At 42.3% G+C, this 26,055-nt stretch overlaps 1 protein-coding gene across 2 annotated transcripts in view; it reads right to left on the reverse strand.

Moving 5' to 3' along the window:
• LOC125284270 (HERV-H LTR-associating protein 1) overlaps nucleotides 1–26,055 on the reverse strand; it is a 69,030-nt gene that overhangs the window by 30,676 nt on the left and 12,299 nt on the right. For both annotated transcript variants that reach the window (XM_048228154.1, XM_048228153.1), the window contains exons 2-6: nucleotides 6,315–6,368; nucleotides 5,664–5,744; nucleotides 2,517–2,600; nucleotides 1,648–1,728; nucleotides 492–575 (exon numbers count right to left, since the gene is read on the reverse strand). In XM_048228154.1, coding sequence (XP_048084111.1) covers nucleotides 492–575; nucleotides 1,648–1,728; nucleotides 2,517–2,600; nucleotides 5,664–5,744; nucleotides 6,315–6,368 — 384 coding nt within the window. The remainder of the gene's footprint in view (nucleotides 1–491; nucleotides 576–1,647; nucleotides 1,729–2,516; nucleotides 2,601–5,663; nucleotides 5,745–6,314; nucleotides 6,369–26,055) is intronic.

A 26,055-nucleotide genomic window follows, 5' to 3' on the forward strand; every position in this document is an offset into this window, starting at 1 on the left:
CCCCTGGGCCTTCCTTCTTTCTTTCTTCCTTTTCTTTTCTCCCTCTTTTCTTTTTCTCTGATTGCCTACATTCTGTAAAGCGCCATGATACATGTGTAATGTTTTGGCGCTACATAAGCACAATAAATTGAAATTAAATTGAATTGAAATAATTGTGAGCAACGTGTTTTCGTTAAAAATATTTATTTCTTTATGAGATTTTCCTTTTTCTCCGAAAAAATGTTCTTCCCTTCAAGGGTGGATTTTTCCTCATTGTTTTCATTGTGAGAGTACAATGAATCATCAAAAGATTATTTTTTATATCTGTTTTTAGTCAACTTTCCCAAAGGTGCCAAAAATTCTGGAGGGTACTGTATATACTGTATATATGTGTGTGTGTGCGTGTGTGTGTATATATGTGTGTGTGTGTGTGTGTGCGTGCGTGTGTGTGTGTGCACGTCTGTGTGTGTGGGTGTGTGCGTGCGTGCGTGCGTGTGTGTGTGTGAGCCTACCTGAGAGAATGGAGCTGGATTTGAAGAGTTCCTGAAGGTAGCTGGTGGAGTTGCCCATCACATCCAACAACACGGCCGTGAAGTCTAACACACACACACACACACACACACACACACACACATAAACACACACACACACACACACACACACGCACACACATACAGACACACACATACACACACAAACACAGAACACTGTGAGATGCGGAATTAAGTAAACCCTATTATCATTTGAGAATAGTTCAAGACAATATAGCAACTGTTGAAAGACATTTTATTGTTAAAGTAATAATGTAATATTGAGTGGCTGGTGAATTTGGCCAAAGTGGCTGGTAGATGTTTGTACACATTTTCCAAATTTTATTTTCAACACTGTGCCATAGGCACAAATGCACCCCCACATCATCAGAGGCTAGCTTTTATGCACAAATGCACCGCCACATCATCAGAGGCTAGTTAGCTTTTATGCATAAATGCACCGCCACATCATCAGAGGCTAGTTAGCTTTTATGCACAAATGCACCGCCACATCATCAGAGGCTAGCTTTTCCACTGTGCACTAATACACCCTCACATCATCAGAGGCTAGCTTTTCCACTGTGCACTAATAACAAGTTTTTCTGCCCAAGGGATGCGGAGTCCTCATCCTCAGCGCAGCCTTGGACACCATCAGACATTCCATCCACCTCTCACTCCTTCAGACATTCCATCCACCTCTCACTCCTTCAGATATTCCATCCTTCTCTCATTCCATCCACCTCTCACTCCTTCAGACATTCCATCCACCTCTCACTCCTTCAGATATTCCATCCTTCTCTCATTCCATCCTCCTCCCCTGAAAGACCATCACAGCCTCCACCCACTCCACCCTTACAACCTGCCTCTCTGACATAAAATCATGGATGCAAGAAAACTTTCTCCAACTCAACTGCAATAAATCAGAGACTCTCATAATTGAACATGGCTGCCATATCGCTGTGTATAAACAGGGCTGTCACATGGTGTCATATCACTGTGTATAAACAGGGCTGAACATGGTGTCATATCACTGTGTATAAACAGGCCTGAACATGGTGTCATATCACTGTGTATAAACAGGCCTGAACATGGTGTGTGTATGAAGAGGGTGTTCATCCTACCTGTGAGGTCATCCTACCTGTGAGGTCATTCGTTTGATTGGTCACGCAGTAACAGTACCTCATGGGAAATTGGTCTGCAATGTCCCTAAAATTAGAGACTCACACACACACACATATGCAGAGACTCACACATCAATTCCCATCAGCCATCTGTGTGCATGAAGCAGAAGAGGTTTTAGTTTGGGAGCCAGGGAACAGGAAGTGACACGGGATAGAGAGAGGGATGAAAGAGAAAGGGAAATATGGATGGAGGGAGAGAAGAGAGGGGGAGAGATAGATGGAGCAATAGAGAGATTAATGGAGGGATAGAGAGAGGGATGGAGGGAGAGAAGAGAGGGGGAGAGATAGATGGAGCAATAGAGAGATTAATGGAGGGATAGAGAGAGGGGGAGAGATAGATGGAGCAATAGAGAGATTAATGGAGGGATAGAGAGAGGGATGGAGGGAGAGAAGAGAGGGGGAGAGATAGATGGAGCAATAGAGAGATTAATGGAGTGATAGAGAGAGGGATGGAGGGATAGAGAGGTGGAGTATAGAGATGAAATGATGAAGAGAGAGAGTGTTAGAGAGATGAAGTGATGGAGAGAGAGAGAGTGATAAAGATGAAGTGATGGAGAGAGAGAGTGGTAGAGAGATATTTGATAAAGATATTTAGTGTTGTACAGTAGCAGTGTGAGTTTGTGTAAAGATATTTACTGTGTGAGTTTGTGTAAAGATATTTACTGTGTGAGTTAGTGTAAAGATATTTACTGTTGTACAGTAGCAGTGTGAGTTTGTGTAAAGATATTTACTGTGTGAGTTAGTGTAAAGATATTTACTGTTGTACAGTAGCAGTGTGAGTTTGTGTAAAGATATTTACTGTGTGAGTTTGTGTAAAGATATTTACTGTTGTACAGTAGCAGTGTGAGTTTGTGTAGAGCCAGTGAACTATGAGATGTCACAGTCAGCAGCGAGAAGAGATGTTGGGATCCTAACTCACACACACACAGAGAGAGAGAGATACAACACACACACACACACACACACAACACATTTAAATACAGGCTATATGAAGTCACACAATAGTGTTTTGTAGTTTAAATATATGAATTTGATTATGGATATATCTCAATTTTGATGTGTGTGTGTGTGTTTATTGCAGCCTCCGACACAGTTTTGCTCAGAGCCACTATGTCAGGAGTAGGGATTGTCTCGGACGCGCAGTAGCTGACTTGTAAACAACTTTGTTTATTATGTTTGTGTATTATTATGTGTATTATTGTTTATTATGTTTGTTTATTATGATCTTTATTATCTTTATTATGTTCGAAATTCGTTCTGTTACATATTATAGTCACAACCGAGATGGCCACGGCCACAAACCTGCCCCTTCTACTCCCACCACCTTATTCCTAATCACCTCCACCCTCCCTCCACCTGTACAGGTGATCACCTCCACCCTCCCACCTGTACAAGTGATCACCTCCACCCTCCCTCCACCTGTACAGGTGATCACCTCCACCCTCCCACCTGTACAAGTGATCACCTCCACCCTCCCTCCACCTGTACAGGTGACCACCTCCACCTGTGCAGGTGACCACCTCCACCCTACCTCCACCTGTACAGGTGACCACCTCCACCCCCCCACCTGTACAGGTGATCACCTCCACCCTACCTCCACCTGTACAAGTGACCACCTCCACCCTACCTCCACCTGTACAAGGGACCACCTCCACCCTACCTCCACCTGTACAGGTGACCACCTCCACCCTCCCACCTGTACAGGTGATCACCTCCACCCTACCTCCACCTGTACAGGTGACCACCTCCACCCTCCCACCTGTACAGGTGATCACCTCCACCCTACCTCCACCTGTACAAGTGACCACCTCCACCCTACCTCCACCTGTACAGGTGATCACCTCCACCCTCCCACCTGTACAAGTGACCACCTCCACCCTACCTCCACCTGCACAAGTGACCACCTCCACCCTACCTCCACCTGTACAGGTGATCACCTCCACCCTCCCACCTGTACAAGTGACCACCTCCACCCTACCTCCACCTGTACAGGTGATCACCTCCACCCTCCCACCTGTACAAGTGACCACCTCCACCCTCCCACCTGTACAAGTGATCACCTCCACCCTACCTCCACCTGTACAGGTGATCACCTCCACCCTAACACCTGTACAAGTGACCACCTCCATCCTCCCACCTGTACAAGTGACCACCTCCACCCTCCCACCTGTACAGGTGATCAGCTCCACCCTAACACCTGTACAAGTGAATACCTCCACCCTAACACCTGTACAAGTGATCACCTCCACCACCTGTACAAGTGATCACCTCCACCCTCCCACCTGTACAGGTGATCACCTCCACCCTACCTCCACCTGTACAGGTGACCACCTCCACCCTCCCACCTGTACAGGTGATCACCTCCACCCTACCTCCACCTGTACAAGTGACCACCTCCACCCTACCTCCACCTGTACAGGTGATCACCTCCACCCTCCCACCTGTACAAGTGACCACCTCCACCCTACCTCCACCTGTACAAGTGACCACCTCCACCTGTACAGGTGATCACCTCCACCCTCCCACCTGTACAAGTGACCACCTCCACCCTACCTCCACCTGTACAGGTGATCACCTCCACCCTCCCACCTGTACAAGTGACCACCTCCATCCTCCCACCTGTACAAGTGACCACCTCCACCCTCCCACCTGTACAGGTGATCAGCTCCACCCTAACACCTGTACAAGTGAATACCTCCACCCTAACACCTGTACAAGTGATCACCTCCACCACCTGTACAAGTGATCACCTCCACCCTCCCACCTGTACAGGTGATCACCTCCACCCTACCTCCACCTGTACAGGTGACCACCTCCACCCTCCCACCTGTACAGGTGATCACCTCCACCCTACCTCCACCTGTACAAGTGACCACCTCCACCCTACCTCCACCTGTACAGGTGATCACCTCCACCCTCCCACCTGTACAGGACCACCTCCACCCACCTCCACCCTCCCACCTCCACCCCCCACCTGTACAAGTGATCACCTCCACCCTCCCTCCACCTGTACAGGTGATCACCTCCACCCTCCCACCTGTACAAGTGACCACCTCCACCCTACCTCCACCTGTACAGGTGATCACCTCCACCCTCCCACCTGTACAAGTGACCACCTCCACCCTCCCACCTGTACAAGTGATCACCTCCACCCTACCTCCACCTGTACAGGTGATCACCTCCACCCTCCCACCTGTACAAGTGACCACCTCCACCCTACCTCCACCTGCACAAGTGACCACCTCCACCCTACCTCCACCTGTACAGGTGATCACCTCCACCCTCCCACCTGTACAAGTGACCACCTCCACCCTACCTCCACCTGTACAGGTGATCACCTCCACCCTAACACCAGTACAAGTGATCAGCTCCACCCCAACACCTTTATAAGTGATCACCTCCACCACCTGTATAAGTGATCACCTCCACCACCTGTATAAGAGATCAGCTCCACCCTAACACCTGTACAAGTGAATACCTCCACCCTAACACCTGTACAAGTGATCACCTCCACCACCTGTACAAGTGATCACCTCCACCCTAACACCTGTACAAGTGATCACCTCCACTCTACCACCTGTACAGGTGATCAGCCAAAGTAGGCGGAGCTGAGACACCATATTCGTGCCCTAATCACAAATCACCTGTGACAGACAGAACCAGGCAATATCATAATAAACCATAATTAATTATACTAACAACATATGAAATACATAAAATAGCATAAATGGCTCCAACAGTGTGTGTGTGTCTCTGTGTGTCTGTGTGCGTGTGTATGTGTGTGTGTGTGTGTCTGTATGTGAGTGTGTATGTGTGTGTGTCTGTGTGCGTGTGTGTCTCTCGGTGTGTGCATGCGTGTGTGTGTTACCTGTGTTTGTTTGTGTGTGTGTGTGTGTGCATGTGTATGTGTTACCTGTGTTTGTGTGTGTGTGCAAGTGTATGTATGTTACCTGTGTTTGTTTGTGTGTGTTACCTGTGTTTGTTGTGTTGATGAGAGTGTTCACCAGGGGAGTGAGATCAATGGATGCGGGGTCAATATACTCAGCAGGAATTTCTATAGATGAGAAAAATTATCAAAACAAACATGTACACGTGCACACACACACAAACACATACACACACACACGCATGCAGAGAGCCCACTTCAAACTATACAGTACAAACACACATGCAAGCACCACTTACACACACCAGAGATGGGTGTACTGTATATATCCAGCATGTGTGTGAGTGTGTGTCTGTGTGTGTGTGTGTCTGTGTGTGTGTGTGTATGTATGCATGTTTGTGTGGAGGTCGTATAGCAGTGTGTTTGTGTGTGTGTGAGTGTGTGCACGTGTGTGTGAGTGTGTGTGTGAGTGTGTGTGTGTGTTTGTGTGTGTTACCTGTTGACATCAGCACCTCTCTCTTGTCCTTGCGACTCCACTGCTGTTTCTGTGTGTGTGTGAGTGTGTGTGTGAGTGTGTGTGCACGTGTGTGTGTGTGTGTGTTTGTGTGTGTGTGTGTGTGTGTGTGTGTGTGTGTGTGTGTGTGTGTCTGTGTGTGTGTGTGTGTCTGTGTGTGTGTGTGTGTGTGTGTGTGTGTGTGTGTGTGTGTGTGTGTGTGTGTGTGTGTGTGTGTGTGTTACCTGTTGACACCACCTCTCTCTTGTCCTTGCGACTCCACTGCTGTTTCTGTGATGCTGGAACCAGAATGTCACAGGACAGATGAGATCTGCGTGAGTGTATTTTAGAGCCCGACCGATAAAGGATTTTGAAGGCCGATACCGATACAAATATTTGTTGATTTAAAAATCCGATATTCCGATATATCGGCCGATATATATATTTTTTTCAGAAACGCGCAACAAAACATTAACAGATTTCCCTAACATTAGTTATTTGTAGTTATTTATGAGTATTGACTAAAATAATATGATAATGCATTTGCAAAAACAAACTTGTTTATTTTTAAATAATATTGTCACAGTGGAACAGAGGAACATCGAAATATATTAAAGTTCTGATAAATAAAATGTATAAAAATAGAAAATTAAGATATGAAACTTAGTTTTTTGAACAAAAACACAATAACAAGTTTCATAAATATAACTTTGAACTAAGACTTAACAATTACAAAAAATAATGATGACATTATTACTATCATCATCATTTGTATTATCATTAAACAAGATAAAGGTCACTCTTAAATGTTTGAGTGTGCGTGTGTAATAATTAGTCCCTATTGCCTTATAAGCTACCTTATAATTACAATGTCAGCTTGCTTATCCCTTTACCAGCACTTTTAAAATTATTTCCATCAAGCTACATCAAACCATTTTCAATTATCAGTTGCTGCCTGCCTTCTAAAACCTACTACTACTATTTAGTGATCTAAATCCATTATGTAACTCTGCTGCGGCTGAACGACAGTCTGAAGCGCACACTTGGCGTCATTGGATTTCACACATGTGTAAAAGAAAAGCTAACTTTTATGCACAAGCTACGTTTTGCACAAGCTACGTTTGATACTTTTTCTCTATGTCTAAATGTTCACTCCTCTCACGTCTAATCTACATTTTACAATGCAGGGACTGTAACTACAGATATAATAGTAATAAATAATTACTTTATTTAGGCAGAATAAGTTCGTTGTGGTTTCCAAGCTCATTAATGTTAACGTTAGTGGTCTTCCACTGATATTCATGGCATTAGCTAGCTTTGTGGTTCGCTAGTCTACGATGAGCCCTAATTTAGCAATGGATAACGTCATACTGCAAATTGTAAAACATACGCTTTCAAAATAACAGGCCGGGAGAGATGATAACGCCTCACTGCTATAACTGTCACGCTTATTAAAGAAATACATCTTCAGTCACATTGTCAAAAGATAAAAGTACAGACAGTCAACTACACTGTAACAACGTAACGTAATTACTAGCTAATTCCGCTTCACTCTCGGCTTATTTAACAGCAGCAAAACTGGACATTGTTTTCACAAATTTTGTCATGCTTATTTGAGTTAAGAGAACTGATGGGGATGTTCTTTTAATTGTTATTTCAAGCAATGTATGTCTCGTGACCAAATCACCATGAACACACTTGACTGATGATCTCACACCAAGGATAACTGGTTCTCTCTGCCCGACTCTGGCTGGATCAGCAGGTTGCAGGATGTGTGGCGCTATATACGAAAGTGTTGCCAGCAGGGGACGGTGTAGAGTGCCCTCTGGTGGACAAACTATACAACGCCAACACTCATGACATGGTTGAAGGGTGTTTCGGCCGTTTTTATTTTATTTTTAAAATATTCATTTATCGGCCATTATAAATGCCGATATCGATAGTTTGGAAAATGCCGAATATCGGCCGATAATATCGGCCCGCCGATAGATCGGTTGGGCTCTAGTGTATTTATACAGTGTGTTTGTGTGTGTGTGTTTGTATGAGTGTGTTTGTGTGTGTGTTTGTATGTATGTGTGTGTGTGATGCACACACCGAGAATGTGTGTGTGTGTGTGTATGAGTGTGTGTGTATGAGTGTGTGAGCAAAAAGTTGCATATTATTGAAAAAATGTACTTTTTCAATTCATAACTGTAAATAATGAGTGAGCCGTGGCCTACTGGTTAGCGCTTCGGACTTGTAACCAGAGGGTTGCCGGTTCGATCCCCGACCAGTAGGCACGGCTGAAGTGCCCTTGAGCAAGGCACCTTGCTCAAGAGATGGCACAGCAATAAAGCAGCGGGGCCTGACAGACTGTGTCCAAGGCTACTCAAGGCCTGTGCTGCTGAACTGGGGGAGCCACTAAAGCACATCTTTAACTGGAGCCTACGCCTTGGACAAGTTCCAACACTGTGGAAGACATCATGTCTCACCCCTGTCCCTAAGAAGCCACACCCTAGTGAGCTTAATGACTACAGACCTGTCGCTCTTACATCACATGTGATGGAGCGATTGGTCTTAGGTATGCTCAGACCCCAGGTACGCCATGCACTAGACCCGTTACAGTTTGCATACCAGGAGAAAGTGGGCATGGACGAAGCCATCACTTATCTTCTACACAGGACACATTCCCACCTAGACAAGGGGAAAAGTGCTGTGAGAATCATGTTCTTTGATTTCTCAAGTGCTTTTAACACCTATCCAGACCCTCAGAAGCTCTTGCAGATGGGTGTGGACACTCACCTGGTAACCTGGATTACAGATTACCTGACCGAGCGACCACAGTTCGTCAGACTGAAGAACTGTCTCTCTGACACTGTGATCTGCAGCACCGGAGCGCCACAGGGAACTGTGCTCTCTCCAGTCCTGTTCACCCTGTACACATCTGACTTCTGCTAAAACACCGAGTCATGCCACATGCAGAAGTTTTCTGATGATACTGCAATTGTGGGGTGTATCAGGAACGGGCAGGAGGAGGAGTACAGGAGCCTGGTGGAGGACTTTGTGCAATGGTGCAAACTCAATCATCTTCAACTCAACACTTCAAAGACCGAGGAGATGGTGGTGGATTTCCGCAGGTCTAAGCCCACTCTGCTACCAGTCCACATTGATGGGGTCAATGTGGAGGTGGTTAGCACCTACAAGTATCTGGGTCTCCACCTGGACAATAAACTGGACTGGTCAGCCAACACTGATGCACTCTACAAGAAAGGGCAGAGCAGGCTGTACTTCCTGAGGAGGCTGCGGTCCTTCAATGTGTGCAGCAAGCTCCTCAGGATGTTCTACCAGTCTGTTGTTGCCAGCGTCCTCTTCTATGCTGTGGTATGCTGGGGAGGAAGCACAAAGAAGAAGGATGCTGGGCGAATTGACAGGCTGGTAAGGAAAGCTGGCTCTGTAGTGGGAGCTGAACTGGAGTGCATCACTTCACTATCTGACAAAAGGACCCTGAACAAACTGATCAACATCTTGGACAATGAGTGTCACCCACTCCACAGCACTATTGTAAAGCAGAAGAGCCTGATCAGCTGGAGATTTCGCTCACTGCCTTGCACAACTGACAGACTGAGAAGGTCATTTGTCCCCAGGGCCATTGAACTGTTCAATGCCTCACTTAAGGGAAGAGGAGAGATAGACTTCTCTGCATAGTCTGTCTGCCTCTTCACCCCCTCCATGTTTGGATACTGTCTGTCCACTAGCCACTTTTACCACTGTCTTTATGCCTCACTGTTTGCGTGCTATATTAGCACATTAGCACATATGCATAACCCCCCTCCATGCCACAGCCGAACTGTGGCCACACTTATACATTTTCTTTAAATAGTTAAATATATAGATATATAGACTTTACTTTACTTTATTTCTGCATTGTTGCACTGTTGGACTTACTCATTTGCACTATCACCATGACCACTATCACCATTGCACTACCACCATGACACTCATTCACACAGAGCACCTTAGAGCACCTTACCATACCTTACTATGCACAGAGAATCACAGGCTCAGTCCCTGCCTCAGTCATAGCAAGCGCGCCTCTGATTGATTAATCACCACTATGTGGATACTGTTTTTAAAATTGATTTAGATTAAGTGTTAGTTAGTATCATTTGTATTTTAGTATATTTAGCATATTCTTTATCTTCTACTGTCCTTATTGCTTAGTTGTGTTTTTATATAATATACTTTAATTACTCTTTCTGCTGTTAAAGAATGTGTTTGTGTTGTCTGTATGCTGCTGAGACCTTGAATTTCCCCTGGGGATTAATAAAGTATCTATCTATATATCTACCTAACCCCTCACTGCTCCCCGAGCGCCGCTGTTGTTGCAGACAGCTCACTGCGCCGGGATTAGTGTGTGCTTCACCTCACTGTGTGCTGAGTGTGTTTCACTAATTCACGGATTGGGATAAATGCAGAGACCAAATTTCCCTCACGGGATCAAAAGAGTATATTACTTACTACTTACTTACTACTTCTTGCTTATGTAAATAATAAGTGAGGTGTTACAACTTATGTAAATAAAGAGTGAGATGTTACTTCTTGCTTGCACGATGAACAACACGGGTTGGAAACAAAACTAACATTAAATCCTCCAGCGCAAATGTGCTAAAGCGGCAGGTCTGGCAGCCGTTAGTGTGTGTTAGAGGGAACATACTTTTAAACTCAGGCCTATTAACAGCAAGTACCCTTTAATGTTGGAGTGCTGGAACAGAAAGCAGTACCGCTATTGGGTATATTTATTGTAATGATCAACAACCAATGGTTTTACAAAATGGAGAGTTGTGACATTTTCATAGCCTACCTAAACCACACAGCTGGATAAACTGAGGTAATATATGTTTTTACATCGGTCCTAGTTATGGTTTATCCTAATTTGTAGTCCTAAAATCACGTTATTTGAATAGTAATATGCTTTCTCATCAGTGTCAACATTATGGCATAGCGGGGGCTAGTGTATCGTAATGTAAACTTTGCTTTTGATGTCAGTTATTTTTATTTAACAATTTCGTTTAAAAGCTGTTAGCATAACCTGTAAGTAAGTTTGTTTTGTACGGCAGAGAAGAGGCTACTGTTGGGGGCGACTGGGATCTCTGGCGATTTCCTTTACTCTGGACTTTACTCTACTGATGTAGATTTCCTCTAGGTTGGGTAGTGTGCTTTACTCTGGACTTTACTCTACTGATGTATGTTTCCTCTAGGTTGGGTAGTGTGCTTTACTCTCCTGATGTAGATTTCCTCTAGGTTGGGTAGTGTGCTTTACTCTGGACTTTACTGATGTATGTTTCCTCTAGGTTGGGTAGTGTGCTTTACTCTCCTGATGTAGATTTCCTCTAGGTTGGGTAGTGTGCTTTACTCTCGACTTTACTCTCCTGATGTAGATTTCCTCTAGGTTGGGTAGTGTGCTTTACTCTGGACTTTACTGATGTATGTTTCCTCTAGGTTGGGTAGTGTGCTTTACTGTCCTGATGTAGATTTCCTCTAGGTTGGGTAGTGTGCTTTACTCTCGACTTTACTCTCCTGATGTAGATTTCCTCTAGGTTGGGTAGTGTGCTTTACTCTACTGATGTATGTTTCCTCTAGGTTGGGTAGTGTGCTTTACTCTCCTGATGTACATTTCCTCTAGGTTGGGTAGTGTGCTTTACTCTGGACTTTACTGATGTATGTTTCCTCTAGGTTGGGTAGTGTGCTTTACTCTCCTGATGTAGATGTCCTCTAGGTTGCACTACTCTCTTTAGGGCTTTACAGTCTTGCTGAGTGCTGTTTCCATACCAAGCTGTTATATTCCCAGTAATAATACTTTCAATGGTGGCTCTGTAACGTTCTTAAGTAATTGCTGAGGTAGCCTAAAGTACTTCAGGCGTCTGAGGTGAGAAAGACGCTGGCGTGCCTTTCTGGTCCGATCTTCAGAAAATATGAACATCGAGATATTTAAAACTCTCTACCCTTTCCACCTGAGAGTCACTGATCTGGAGAGGTTGGAAAACCTTTTTGCTAATCACGCCTGAAATCTATAAACATCTCCTTAGTCTTGGTAACATTTAGGAGTAGGTTGTTGTTTTGGCTCCAGTTTGAAAGTCTGTCTACTTCATTCAAGTAAGCCTGCTCATTGGTCCTCATTCACCAATATCTTCCTAAGAATTTTCTTAACTCTGTTCTTAAGAAGGTCCTATGAAACCTCTTAGGCAGATTCACGAAGGTGTTTTTAAACCTCAGAATCATTCGTAGTTTTGTTCTTTTCATGCTGAATCCCATTTCTTCTTAAGTTGACAGGGCGTGCCAATTGTTCTTAATTAGCATAGGTAAACGCCCTGTCAATCACCATAAAAGGGCATGATACTCCAGGGCCGTGTGCACACTAATTGAGGCTGAGGCACCAGCTTTCATTTGTACCATATATTATACACTACATGAGCAAGACAATTTGATTACCATAAATGACACATGCTTTGAAGTGAAAGCACTGCTGCAGGAATTGAACAGTAAATGAGTCGTTATATTTAGTAGCTAGTATAAAAAGTGTTATTTGTTGTGTTAATTATTAATTCTAAAATCAGGGTTCTTGCAGGTTTCAGTAAGTCAAATTTAATACCTTTTTAAGACATTTTAAGACCATAAAGATTGAAATGTAAGACCTACACGACGCATTACCGAAAAATCTTCAAATCAAAGAAATTCTGAAAAAATCATTGAAAAGTCGTTGAAAAAGCATTCATTTAATTTACAGATAAAGCAATCAAACTAGTAACCTTCCACACCCAACGTCTACAACCTAACTGATTTTTACATTGCTCACTTGTAGTATACTCAAGGAAAAATATCCGTGTCACGTACCAAATGCCCTAAACCTTAAGCCCAAAATGAAAATAATCTAAAACAAACTAGCCCTCAAATAGAATAGATTTCATCAAGGAAGTCAAAAATGAGACTGGAGTTAAAACTGGGTGTGAAAGTGTGTTTTGGGTGGACACTCTGCACTTGTGTGCGTGTGTGTGTGTTTGCATGAGAATGTGTGTAGGTGGGGTATGTGTATGAGCCTTGTCAAGGACGTCGTTAGGCTTACAGTACTTTGGGGGAGCTGAAACCACCCAAAGATGATCAAAAGCCCTCCTAAAAATATATAATATTAATATGTGTCCAAATTCACTTCCATTATTCTCTGTTGAAATACTCACAGAGTACTTATCTCACAAGTCGCACAGATCGCCACTTGAAAAAGCTTAAAATGGACTTTGAATGATCTTAGCGGCTATAGTGCTGATAAACAGTTTGCATTTTGCGGCTAGCTTATGTTTCTCTGCATGCTCTGGCTTGTGACCCCAAGCGCCACACCCAGAGTCCCTAATTGAATATTTTTTTTGCAAAGTTTGCAGCGAGGCCTCGCGTGCCGGGCTGGGTACCACTTTGTAACCAACAGCAGACATCGCTGTGATCTAGCCAGTGTTGCCACAGTTACCTTGAAAAAGTAATCTGATTACTCCTTTATAAAGTAACTTAGTTACTTTTAAAGGCACACTATGCAGGTTTTTTAGCTTAATATGCAAATTTTTTAGCTTAATTTACCTTAATTTAACAGCTTCAGAGTCATTGGAATGGTTATATGACTTTTTTCGGGTTGAATGGTGGCCGTCTCGCTTCCCCCTAGCGTCTGTGAGCGGAAAAAACACATTTGCAAGTGTGGGCCGGCGGGCCGACGGTCTCAGTGTCAGGAAGTATAACGAGTGTAACAAATTGCTTTACTGCATTCAAATACACATACACGCCAGGCACCAGCTAGAAAAAGGTAGCGATGGAGTTTCTCAGACATTCATCATGACAGAGCCAGCGAAAAAGCAGCAAAAACCGAGAAAACAGTAAGGACATGGCCAATACTGAGAGCGTGGTGTTTGCAAAGAAAAGGCTTTTCATGTAGCCTTGGCAACTAGCCATCTAGTATAGGCCTGAATAATAGCAAATTAAATGACACTTGTTAAACTCACCTCAACAAGTCTTTTGCAGCCATGGGCAATGCTACAAACAGTACAGTGTGCAAGACTATCATTATGTTTTACTCTTATGAGACAAGGGTACACTTTTGTGTAGTCTGATGTGAAATGGGTCTCAAATGTTCCTTTTTGGGGGCCACTGACTCTGCCATGACGCTGCTGTTCCTAGATACACTGAACTGATTAATTTAGTTCGGGAGAAAGATAAAAGCCCACCTACACTGAAAATTGATTGGTTGATTTAGCAAAACAGGCCAGGGTGCTCTCTGTCTTGGTTGCGCTTTAGGCACACACGCACCACCCCTCTCTCTCTCCGTGGGTAATGCAGCTAAACCTCGGATGCACACAGATTCCCCGGTCTGGCTTGGCGACTCTTGTTCGTTCTAGATTCCGGGAGATTTTATCTAATTTGCAGGCGTCAGGAAGCCGCTATCAGGAGACTCCCAGAACTTCGGGAGACTTGGGATGTCTAGCTAGACAGCACTTTGTCACCAGCACAGAGTGTACAACGTACCTTAATGTTATCATGTTAAGCGGACACAAACTCAAAATAATGACTGTATAGCTAAAATGCGCATCTCTCTCCTCCCTCTATTGTTGTTTATTTTTGTGTTGCTGCGTGGTATTACACGTGAGTCATCATGCTGAAAACGTGAGCGTTAATCCCCGAGACAAGAAAAAAGCAAAGAATATACATTTTCCTAAGGTAAATTACAAAATAGTAGGCCTAGCATACAGTGACTAGGATAAGTAACTTTAATCTGATTGCTAGAAATAGTAGCGTGTTAGACTCGAAAAAAGTGGTCAAAATAGAGTAACACGTTACTGGCATCACTGGATCTACAGTAGCCATGTCTGGATTGAAAGTAGGCCTATACTTTCCCATTTTCCACACGCATTAGCAGAACTTTAACAAATTCTGAGGAGGCATGAGGCGTATTTTCTTGGGCAGGTATTGCATTCATCACGGATTTATCACTCGCGTAGGCTACATACCAACACCAATATCTCCCAGAAAGAACTACAACACACTGAACCAATGTTCTGAGCATTCTGCTGGTTTTGTTACAATGGTTGCAAAGACGGCTAGAGCTCTGCTTTGCAAGCTCTGACTCAATACCTTTTGCTACTTTGTAATAACTTTATGCAGCCAAGCGTTTCTGGAAATGAACGATGGTAAAATATTTTTTAGACCTGACTAAATTAATTTTAAGACCTCGGAATGAAAATCTGGCTGTTTTTAAGACGTTTGAAGGCCTTAAATTTAAAGTTCAGAATTTTAGGCTTTTTGAGACTTTTTAAGACCCCGCGGGAACCCTGTAAAATACATTAATGCTTTGTAAAATAGTTGAATTTATTTTATTTTATTTTTATTCAAAAATACTCAAAAATATATAGTTGTCATTTAAATTCTATTATATTTTACACCTGCAGATATGATGAAAATAAAATAACCATTGATTTGCACAAACAAGTCAGTTCACAAATGTGTGTAAGAGTGTAAAGTATATCTATTTTGGATTCAACAACTTTTGAATTTTTGACTTCCTGCTTGCATTGGTTTAGTGTTCATCAGTGCATTCTGCTGTTGCTTCTACTGTATTAAAACAAAGTTCTCTTTGGAAGATGGTCAGTCCCCAGACACCACATCTTGATGTGGGTCTGGCTCATCAGGCTAACTGGGACGATTTGATACAACTAAAACCTTTTGCTCCTAACTATCTTCAAGATTACGTTAAAGACTCTGGAAACCACTTTACAGTCACAGACCCACGGAACCACTTGGGCGACAATTTACTTGCTCCGCCTCTTGGGAGTAAAACGTGCTGGTGAAAGGATCAACTTCCACTGCATCTTAACCCTTACGAGCCCGACCGTTCTAATTCCATTACAAAAGTAATGATGACCAATCGTCTAATATCTCAGCTGTCCAATGACTGATTTTATTTTTGAAATCTTCCTCGTAATGCTGACAACATAAGCTTCAATTTGATATGATTGGTTAAGGGGTTTATGGCGCGAAATGTTTTGGATACTTGAAGATGAGTCTTGAAAAAATATTTTCACTTCAGTCGGTGCATTTGACGTGGACAGCCGGATGCCACCTGCACTTAAGTTGGAGTTTACTTCGACTGGAAACCACACAGCTGGATAAACTGAGGTAATATTGTTTTTACATCGGTTCTAGTTATGGTTTATCTTAATTTGAAGTCCTTAAATCATGTTATTTGACAGTAATATATTTTCTCATCAGCGTCAACATTATGGCATAGCGGGGGGCTAGTGCATCATCACGTAACTTTAGCTAGCTGCATTACTCTGAACTGCTTGCAGTATTCTCGTTTGCTTTTGATATCAGTTATTTTCATTTGACAGTTTCATTTAAAAAAATGTTAGTATATATCCTGTAGGTAAGTTTGTTTTCTAGTACCAATTTGCTTGTTAGGTAAGCATTATTATTATTATTATTTTTTTTTTTAAGTATATTTTTTTGGCCTTTTTATGCCTTTAATGATAGTGAAAGTGGAGAGTGACAGGAAGCGAATGGGAGAGAGAGCAGGGGTGGGATCCGGAAAGGACCACGGGGCGGGAATCGAACCCGGGTCGCCGGCGTACAGTGCAGGTGCCCCAGCCAGTTGCGCCACAGCTGGGGCCAAGGTAAGCATTATATTGTCAAGACAGTATAGCAAACCAAAGCTGAATCAATGGGCTCCACGTTTCAAGTTGCGTTACGTTCTGACATGAAATAAGTTGAGCGATATTTCTACTCCTCTCAATATGTAGTTGTAGAAAATAAGATGTGAAATCACATATTCTGTCAGAAATGTAATTAACTTATTGCCTTTCCTCGGGTTGTTAACTGTAGGTTGTTGTTGTTACCCCTTTGGGGGCAGCCTTGGCCTATTGGTTAGGGCTTCGGACTTGTAACCGGAGGGTTGCCAGTTCGAACCCCGACCAGTAGGCACGGCTGAAGTGCCCTTGAGCAAGGCACCTAACCCCTCACTGCTCCCCGAGCGCCGCTGTTGTTGCAGGCAGCTCACTGTGCCGGGATTAGTGTGTGCTTCACCTCACTGTGTGTTCACTGTGTGCTGAGTGTGTTTCACTAATTCACAAATTGGGATGAATGAAGAGACCAAATTTCCCTCATGGGATCAAAAGAGTATATATAACTAGACTGCATTTCCGGAGGGAACTGCGAAAGTGTGCTTGCCCTGGTCCGGTCACCAACGTGAGCAGACAGTGGCATACGCTATGCTGAACCTGGCTTGATCCAAGCATTCTAACTGTGCCTTTCAGTGTTGGAGCAGTGGCAATACCTCTAAAGCTCTAGGAGAGGGCTATTCAACTATTGGCTTGCGGGGTGAATGCGGTTCGTTGGATTTTACCTGTGGCCTGCCTTTGAATTTAGCTTCTATGACTAAGGTCAAATCAATAAAATAAAACAACAGCAGTGATTGGCTGCAAAAATAAATAATGTCATGCGTCTTGCACCTCTTAAACTGGGCTATCAGGTAACCTAGAGAAGAATTGAAATTATGAAATATGACCAAGGCATTAAAATGCTGCTTGTTTGTCAGGATACTTTTTCACTGATTTATTTTAAAAATATGAGCTATGAGTGTGAATGTTATATATTCCATCCCCTAATTCTGTTTTACTGGTTTATTTGACAAATAATCTATATGGATTTGCTCTATAAAGCCTTATGTCTGTTTGGGATTGTTTTGTGAGCCTGGGGTTGTTTTGAGAGCCTATTGATGTAGCTATCTCAGATGTATCTCAGAATAAAGGAATACTTCATATTACTCTAAACCACCGTCTGTAAATCAACTGTATACTACTGTCTACATTGCACTATATTTCTTGACCTGTCTCTGTATATTTCATCACCTTTCTATACTTTGCCTCACATTGCAACACAGCTCAGATCTTTGGTTGCTATGAAGGCCAATCGTTCTAAATGGATGGTTGCTATGGCCAAAGGCCAGTTCTATCTCTGCCGTTGTCAAGCGGGCATATCGTAGAATTCTGATTAACCTTATCTTATTTGAAACATCTCTATTTTACTTAGCCCACTTCCAGTGCGTCCCATTAAGAAGTGGCCACTTCATTCGCGCTTACCGTGATTCACACAGCAGCATTATTAAATTAATCTGTCACCATATGCCTATGCCTACGTTTGCAAAGAAAACATTTTAATTTGATTCACATGAAACGTTTTAATGTACATGTTGACAATGAGTAGGCTAGTTTTGGTTGTTGGTGGTGTTATTGCATCCCTTAGTTATGCCTACAATGCAAGCTCCCTCGCGATTGGAAGATCCTGTAAACAATAGTAGACGCATTTCAAAACATCGCGTTAGGAGTTAGGAGTCCTCGCCACTTCTTTTAAGCTGTCACAGACTTAGGTGCTACTTTTAGGGCTAAAGTGCTAAATAGCAGTCCTAAAGTTATAAGTGACAAAGTTACGAAGTTAATTAGCAACAGACATATATATGTATACTACATCCCTATAGCTAGCCACACAAGAAATTAATGATACTAAATCTCTGCTTAGCATGCTTCTCTGCTTAGCATGCTTCTCCGCTTAGCATTCTAATAACAGAAGGGGCACATTTATGTTGACCACTACAACATGACTTATTATGTCTGTAACTCTATAAAACACTTACTTTCATAAAGGAAGCACACCATCCAGCACATACACATGGAAACCGATATTTTAGGTACTTGGCCACGAACTCAAAACGTGTCTCTCTGAAGCTCTGTTCTAGAATCTTTGCCCTGAACGCTGCATTGCTAGGCAACATCAAATAAACGAAATGAGAGTCTTTTCAAGGTATTAAAAGTGTACGTGTGATTACGAATGGATGTGTGTGGTTTGCAATTAGAATAAACAAGAAATAACATTTCCAATAATTCCCCATGATAAATTACATAATATTTGCACCTTCCTTACTTTTGAAGCTCACACCGTATTTCAAGTACACTAGTGAAATGTAATACAACGTTGCCACCTAGCGTTCAGATGTAGGCTATTTAACATTAACGTGGCATTGCTTGCTTATTCTTTCGTCAACTCCATGCTTTTAGGAAAACAATCTTTTTATCATAGTTCCCTCTTCAATGAGCGATTACCAGCTCGTTTTTGTAACAAAGATAGCTGTTTATTGTCCCTAGGTTTACAGAAACACCTATTCATATTAATACGTATAGCCTATGGAGTGCTGCCGACCACTGTTCATTACAGCCCAGAATGCCTTGCATGTCTTTACAACAAAACAACAGTAAAACCTAAATGCCCGTAAACATATGCATTTGCATACTTGTAACATTTTTAATAATACTCTCCCATCATGATATTTAACAATAATTAAAAATTTGAATACCGTCAATGTGAAAATAACTGTACTACGTCAGCAATAAATAGCTACTGTTCTCCTTACCATTTCAGTTCGTAAGTCCATACTATCCCATGGCAGAGCAAAGATTTCATGATTGGGCAAGGTTGCCCGGAGACATTGTGGCTGCCCAGAGACATTGTGCATACTTGGAAGGCATTGTGATAGATGTACCAGAACAACTGCAAATGTGGAAGATGATAGTTTACAAATACGGGTGGGTGGTTTGCCAAATGCTGGAAACTTTTGGAACATTTTCTTTTTTTTTTTAGCTTATGCACCCTCACATTGGAGTCCCAAGTTTAAACACAAAATTGGTATCGATATGTGACAGTGTTCCTGAGATATGGACGACTTCCTGTTTCGGAGCTTCGCCGCCGATTTCTTTTGGCTGTGACAGACAAACGCTTTCGAAAATCAAAAATCCTTTTGGTAACTTTTGTGAGGCTTGGTCCAAGGATAATGTACGTCAAGTTTCGTGGCGTTCGGACCAAATTTGTGACCTGTGAAAATTTAGTTTCGCTTTCTGTTCAATCCAATATGGCGGACAAACGACTCGCCCACCTGATGTCATCTTCGCAAGCAACTTACACCGGTACTGACCAGATGTTTTAAAGTTGGAACGGTGTCTCTGTCTCAAAGGGCCTAGGCGCTAGATCTGACAAAAAATTAGGGAGACGGGAAAAATAAAACTTAAGAAGAACAATAAGTGTGCTTTTCAAGTAGCCTGGTCCTTACCGCCTGTGACTACGTTTCTCTTCGTCATACAGTCTGGAACAAAGTAATAATAATCTGTCTCCGTAATGGGCGGATGCTTATTTCGAGGTTTAAAATCATTGGAGTTCCCTTAACCAATCAGCAATGTTTGGTAATGACGTATGCTGTGCGCCGGAGTTCAGGCTCTTACACTTCCCACTTCTGCTCTCAGGAGTAAACAGACCGCTGGCTACTATGCAGGCTACCTGACCGCCAGGGCAGTCTCTTTGTAGTAGATATATCCTTAACTTGCGCCAGCCACAGACCGAGAGTTGTATACCAAAAGCATCATGTAACCGAGATTATATCAGCTCTTGTCACACGCCAGTTTTCCTCTTATCTCTTCTCGCCGCTTATCAGACGATTGTTGTTCTACGCAGCCCGGTGACTTCGTCAGAGCTACGGAGTTTAAATTCATCCTACACGGGCTGTTCAGACTTCACTCTTGGATAAGTTGGATTGTACTGACGACCTACCTAGCTTGCTCAGTTAAACTAGCAGTTGTTTGGCATAAAACAACGCAGCCTCACCTTGAGCCATGCTCGGTGACTGGCTAACGTTACTGTCCACAAGCACGGTAGCCTCGCCTGGAGCCCAGCTCGGCCACAGGCTAGCCTCTGTCAAACTCAAACACAGATCGGTTTACCTTGAGCCCAGCTCGGTAACCGCTAGTCCCAGTCAAGCATAATCACAGCAGCCTTGCCTTGAGCCCCGCTCGGTAACCGGCTAGCTCACGTCAAGACACACCGCCTCGCCTTGAGCCCCGCTCGGTAGGCTAGCTAGTAGCTAACATTCCATTCCTTAAGTAGGCAAACGTTTATTTGAAAACATGAAAAGTAGTGATGCATGTAGTACACTTGTGCGTTTAGGTTTAGTTATCACCATCTGATAAATCAAACTTTTCCCAAAGCCAGTTGGAAGGAGAGCTACAACGTCCTTGCCATTTATAAAATTGACAAGACAGCTTCTTGCTCCTGCGTAATTGCGTGATCTCCCTGCGTGAGAGTTGCGACAACTTCGCCGATAGCTTCTAGCGTCTCTTCCTCCTTCGCCATTGTTGCTGTGCTGCATTCTTGAATTCGCTGGACTACAAGCAACTCGGCAGGCAAGTTCCGCGTCATCACTCAACTGTTCGCTGATTGGCGCGGCCGTATACTGTGGGTTGGGCCAGACTATGTGCGAGGCTGAAATCAAATTTTGGCCGGAAGTATGTAGGATGGTAACACCAGGCTACTTTGCAAGCACACTTAATTAATAATTAATAATTAGTGCAGTCTGTACTGTAACTATTTTAGCTTGCTAACTTCTAAATGACAAACATCAGACGTGCTTGTCTCAACATTTTCTAAGATGGCTTGACTTGAAATAGATGAAGCACAACTCCTCAATATGTAGTTATAGAAAACATGATGTAAAATCACATATTCTGTCAGAAATATCATTATTGCATTTCAGCAGTTTGTTACTAGGTGAAATGTAATCTGTCTTTATCTTGATGCCAGCCAGGCAATCAGATTTAGGGTAGCTAAACCCATGTGTAATAAAATGACTTTTCATATTTTGAAATATTTCGAGTATATTCTGAGGATTCTTCAATAGTTTAGGCTACCTCTTCTTTTGTGTGCATACATCTGTAGTTTTGTGATTTTATGTTTTACATTAATAAAGGTATTTGTATGATTTCGCTGTTGTTTCAGATGGAGGATGACAAGACCTACACAGACCTTCTCGCAAGCCTGAAGAGGTAGCTGACTGATAATGAGCTTTCGTTCACAATGCTGAAGACCATGAGGGGATGGAGGAAGAAGGTATAGATTTATGTGCCGTGCGTAGGATGGTGCAGACTTCCACTTAAACACTGTGTGAAATAGACTTGTTTTGTTCTTTTTTACTCACATTGTTGTCCCAGGCATAGTGGTTTTACCAACCGGAAGGAATGGGAGCTTGTGCTTAGTAGGCCGTCGTATGCAAACAGTGCAGGGGCATGGGACAAAGACCTCAGAAGAGTTTCACAGGTTTCTGGGATTAATCATTCACATGGGGTTCACTTCCCTCCCTAATATCCATTGCTACTGGGGAACCAAGTCTTGGCAGGGATCAGGGGACGTTGACCAAATGATAAATACATATTGTGTACTCCAAAAAACGCAGAATACCAGAAAGCACTTTTTCTCCATTGACATTGCTGTTTTCAGTAGCTTCTTGTTATTTCAAGTTTGACAATGCAATGCAGAATCTGGTGTTGAACCTAGGTTTGGTAGCTACAGCCAGAAAGACTTTGGAGGAAATCTATCACAACAGCCGACAGGCATTTCGGTTGAAATTTCAGCCTCACCTTCAGCTGCTCCAACTACTACTCTGTCGTCTTTCCATCAAGTACATATTCCTGTACAGCAGGAGCTTGTTATAAAAAACGTACATAATAAAACCAAAGTAGTTTGTATGGCCCTGGAGTGTAACGGTAGGCAAATTTGTTTTATTGATAAACAAATTGCTGTCAGATTTGGCATTCTGCAAAAGGGGATGTGTTTAGTAATGAGTCATAGCTCTTCTGTGTTCAACCTTCAGGTTCCCCACCCCACCTTTCCCTATCCTCCTCTGTAAGTGTGTGGGTATGAGTTTGTGTGTATATGTGTGTATGTGTTTATTCTCCACAGGCTTGTTCTATGTATGTAATCCACTTTCAAATGTTTAGAAATAATTGAGTTTTGAGTTATGTTGATTGCATTCCTAGCTTTTCATAAATAATAATACATTTTATATATGTATATAATTTTCATATTATACTGATTTATATAAGGAAGTTGTATTTGTTGAAGCAAATGTATTTTATGTATTTTCCGAAATGGTCTTCAATATATGTATAATAATATGTATTACTGGTAAGGGACAGTATGTTTTTTTTATTTTAATGTCATTCTTATTGACTGGAGCATTTGCTTATATACAAATAAATGGTTTATTCCTATAGACCAAATAAATCTAAACCTTTTCTGACTTGATTATTAGTTTTTATGCATACTTTTATGTTGTTGGTGAGAAAGTGAATGTAAATTCTGTCAACATTCTAAATACCGTTTCCTGCATTTTTTTACACTGATCACTAAAATTATCATAACTTTTGAAAGGTTAATGATATTCCAATGCAGTCTTTTTTTGTTAAATAGCCCACAACTTGCTGAACATTTCACAAACTCTATATTGTTCTCTATCTTGTAGAGAAATATGATGAAAATTCATTTTTATGTGAATGAAGTTAAATTTTGACAAATTCCGGATATACATTTGGAGAGGATTTTCAAATACTGTTTATTACTATATCAACATTAAAATAAGTATTTTACATCATTTCATAGAACTGTTCCTTCTGATTACAATGGTACAGAGGCATCGCTTTCAAATGGCCACTTCAGTCGCGCATTATGAGGCGTGAAGCTGCGTGAAGTTTTAGTACCACTTTCAGCCACTGTGCGTCGCTCTGCCCCTGTACATCGCTCTGTCAGTAGCCTGACTGCCGCCCCTTCTGAAAAAGCAGGAGGCTAGGCTACCTTTAAACGTAATTGTTACCGAGAGGAATCCCAGCCTACGAATTCAATAACAAAATAAATCGTAATTAAACATTACCTCGATTAAGGCTACTTGGGTATGGCTTAAGGCTTGACTACGGTGGTAGCGAAAATCGAAATCTGCTTTTGATAGCCTACGGTGCGGCTCCACAAAGCGAAAAAATATCTTAATTTGCTGTCTATGTTATTGTCAGTGTTGGGGGTAGCGCAACTCACATAAAATCAAAACAGTGTCTTAATTTGCCCTACTTCTTGACTGCAATGTAGTCAATTGACTGCTTGACATGTCATTTTTATTTTTCTGTACAATAAACAAATACATCTGCTTTATGCCGCAGAATTACATTCATATTTGGCTGACTGCAGAACACGCGCACTTCCCTCCCCATATTCCAAGATTAAGATAGCCTATACAAAAAGCACTTCATACTATCATAAAAAAATCGTTAAAACGAATAGCTATTTGCAATTTGACAAAACACTGGTCCTCATTTTGTGAATGCGAGGACGATATACCTGTTGCATTTAGTTAGATGTCCGAGTCACGCATAATGTTTGAAAACCACTGGCTCGTAATCACAATAATTTAACACAGACAGTTGGATAGCCTACTTCATCATGTCCCCATGCCTACATTTTTGTGAGTAGCGTAGAGATCGTTAAAAACAATAAAGTATGGTCTCCGTTTGAGACATCGAAAACTTATATTTTTAATAGACTACCGTCGAAGATGCTGACTTGCAAAAGCCTCGGGATAACACATTATCTCCACTATCATCAGTCATGCCCCTTGATCAAAGTGGGGAATGAAATAAAAATTTGAGAACCACTGGCTTAACAAGTTACCTGCAGTCCAGAACACAGAATCTGTTGCAATATTCTGATGATCGGCGATGATATCGGCAAATGTTTGTTTTCCAAAGTAAGAATTTCACTTCACCATGCACCTTCGACAATGAATAGCTCATTACACTTGTTACTGTTAAACGTAGGCCTACCTGGTATCATTACAAACATTATTCTGTGTCCTAAAACTGGCATATTTTATGGCATTGTGTCATGTAAGTTCGTTGCAAAATCTAGAGAAATGTGTGAGGTGGTCAGCGGGGGACAATTGAGACACACATTGGATTGTGTTATTACTTGAACATTCCACGCTATCCACAGCTGTGGTAGGCCTATCAGGGGCAGGAGGATTACTGTTAGCGCAGGCTTTATATAAAATTCTGAATGAATGAATGCCCAAAATAAAGGCCTGTGGTTTGCGCAGCCTACCGTAAATAACAGACCCGCCAGAATGTGCGTTAACATGCACACTGCATGTTCTTAAATGACAATGATCATCAGTTATATTCGACCATTCATTTGGGTAAATGGGCAAGCGTGACCACCTTGATTGACCACCTTGGCTGATGATTTTAACGCGGGCATGATTCCAAACACCTCCCTTAAAATGATGAGTGACAGGTCTCAGAATGCGTGCGCTACACAAGGACGGAAGATGATGAATAACTGGGGCCGTAGGCTATTCACAAAGGTTTTTATCTTACTACTAGGAGTAGGCTACTCCTAAATCGCACTTAAAGATTTTAGCTTGGAGTTTTCTCTTAAAAGTTATTCACAAAGCCTTTCAGACAACTCCTAAACTAGGAGTGAGTCTTCGTGGCTATGGATGACTCATTACTCATGCACGAGCTTGACTGAAGTGACCACCTTGATTGGCTGACGATTGTAACGCGGGAATTCCAAACACCTCTCTTCCGATGATGAGTGACAGGTGACAGGTCGGAGAATGCGTCGCTACACAAGTAGTCGCGAAGGACGGAAGATGATTAATAACTGAATAAAAAGGCCTAGCCTAAATGAATAAAGAGTAAGGCAAAACAAATAGCCTAGTAGCCTAATGAAACATAGGCCTATGGATTGATGTAGTAGCCTACCTTTGCAACATTTTAAAATTAATCTGTCACCAATATGCCTAGGCTACGTTTGCAAAGAGGAGAACATTTTAATTTGATTCACAATGAAACGTTACATTTCATTTACATGTTAACAATGAGTAGTTTTGGTTGTTGTTGGTGGCGTTATTGTATCCCTTTTATGAATGCAAAATTGTTCCCTCGCGATTGGAAGCTCCTGTTGCGCATAGGCTACGCATTTCAAAACATCGCAACTAAAATGCCACAAAAAAGCTGTTTATGAATAGGTCTTAGTGAGTTAGGAGTCCTCTCGACTTAAGCT

This window comes from Alosa alosa, chromosome 19 (assembly GCF_017589495.1).
Source record: "Alosa alosa isolate M-15738 ecotype Scorff River chromosome 19, AALO_Geno_1.1, whole genome shotgun sequence".
NCBI classification, from domain to species: domain Eukaryota; kingdom Metazoa; phylum Chordata; class Actinopteri; order Clupeiformes; family Clupeidae; genus Alosa; species Alosa alosa.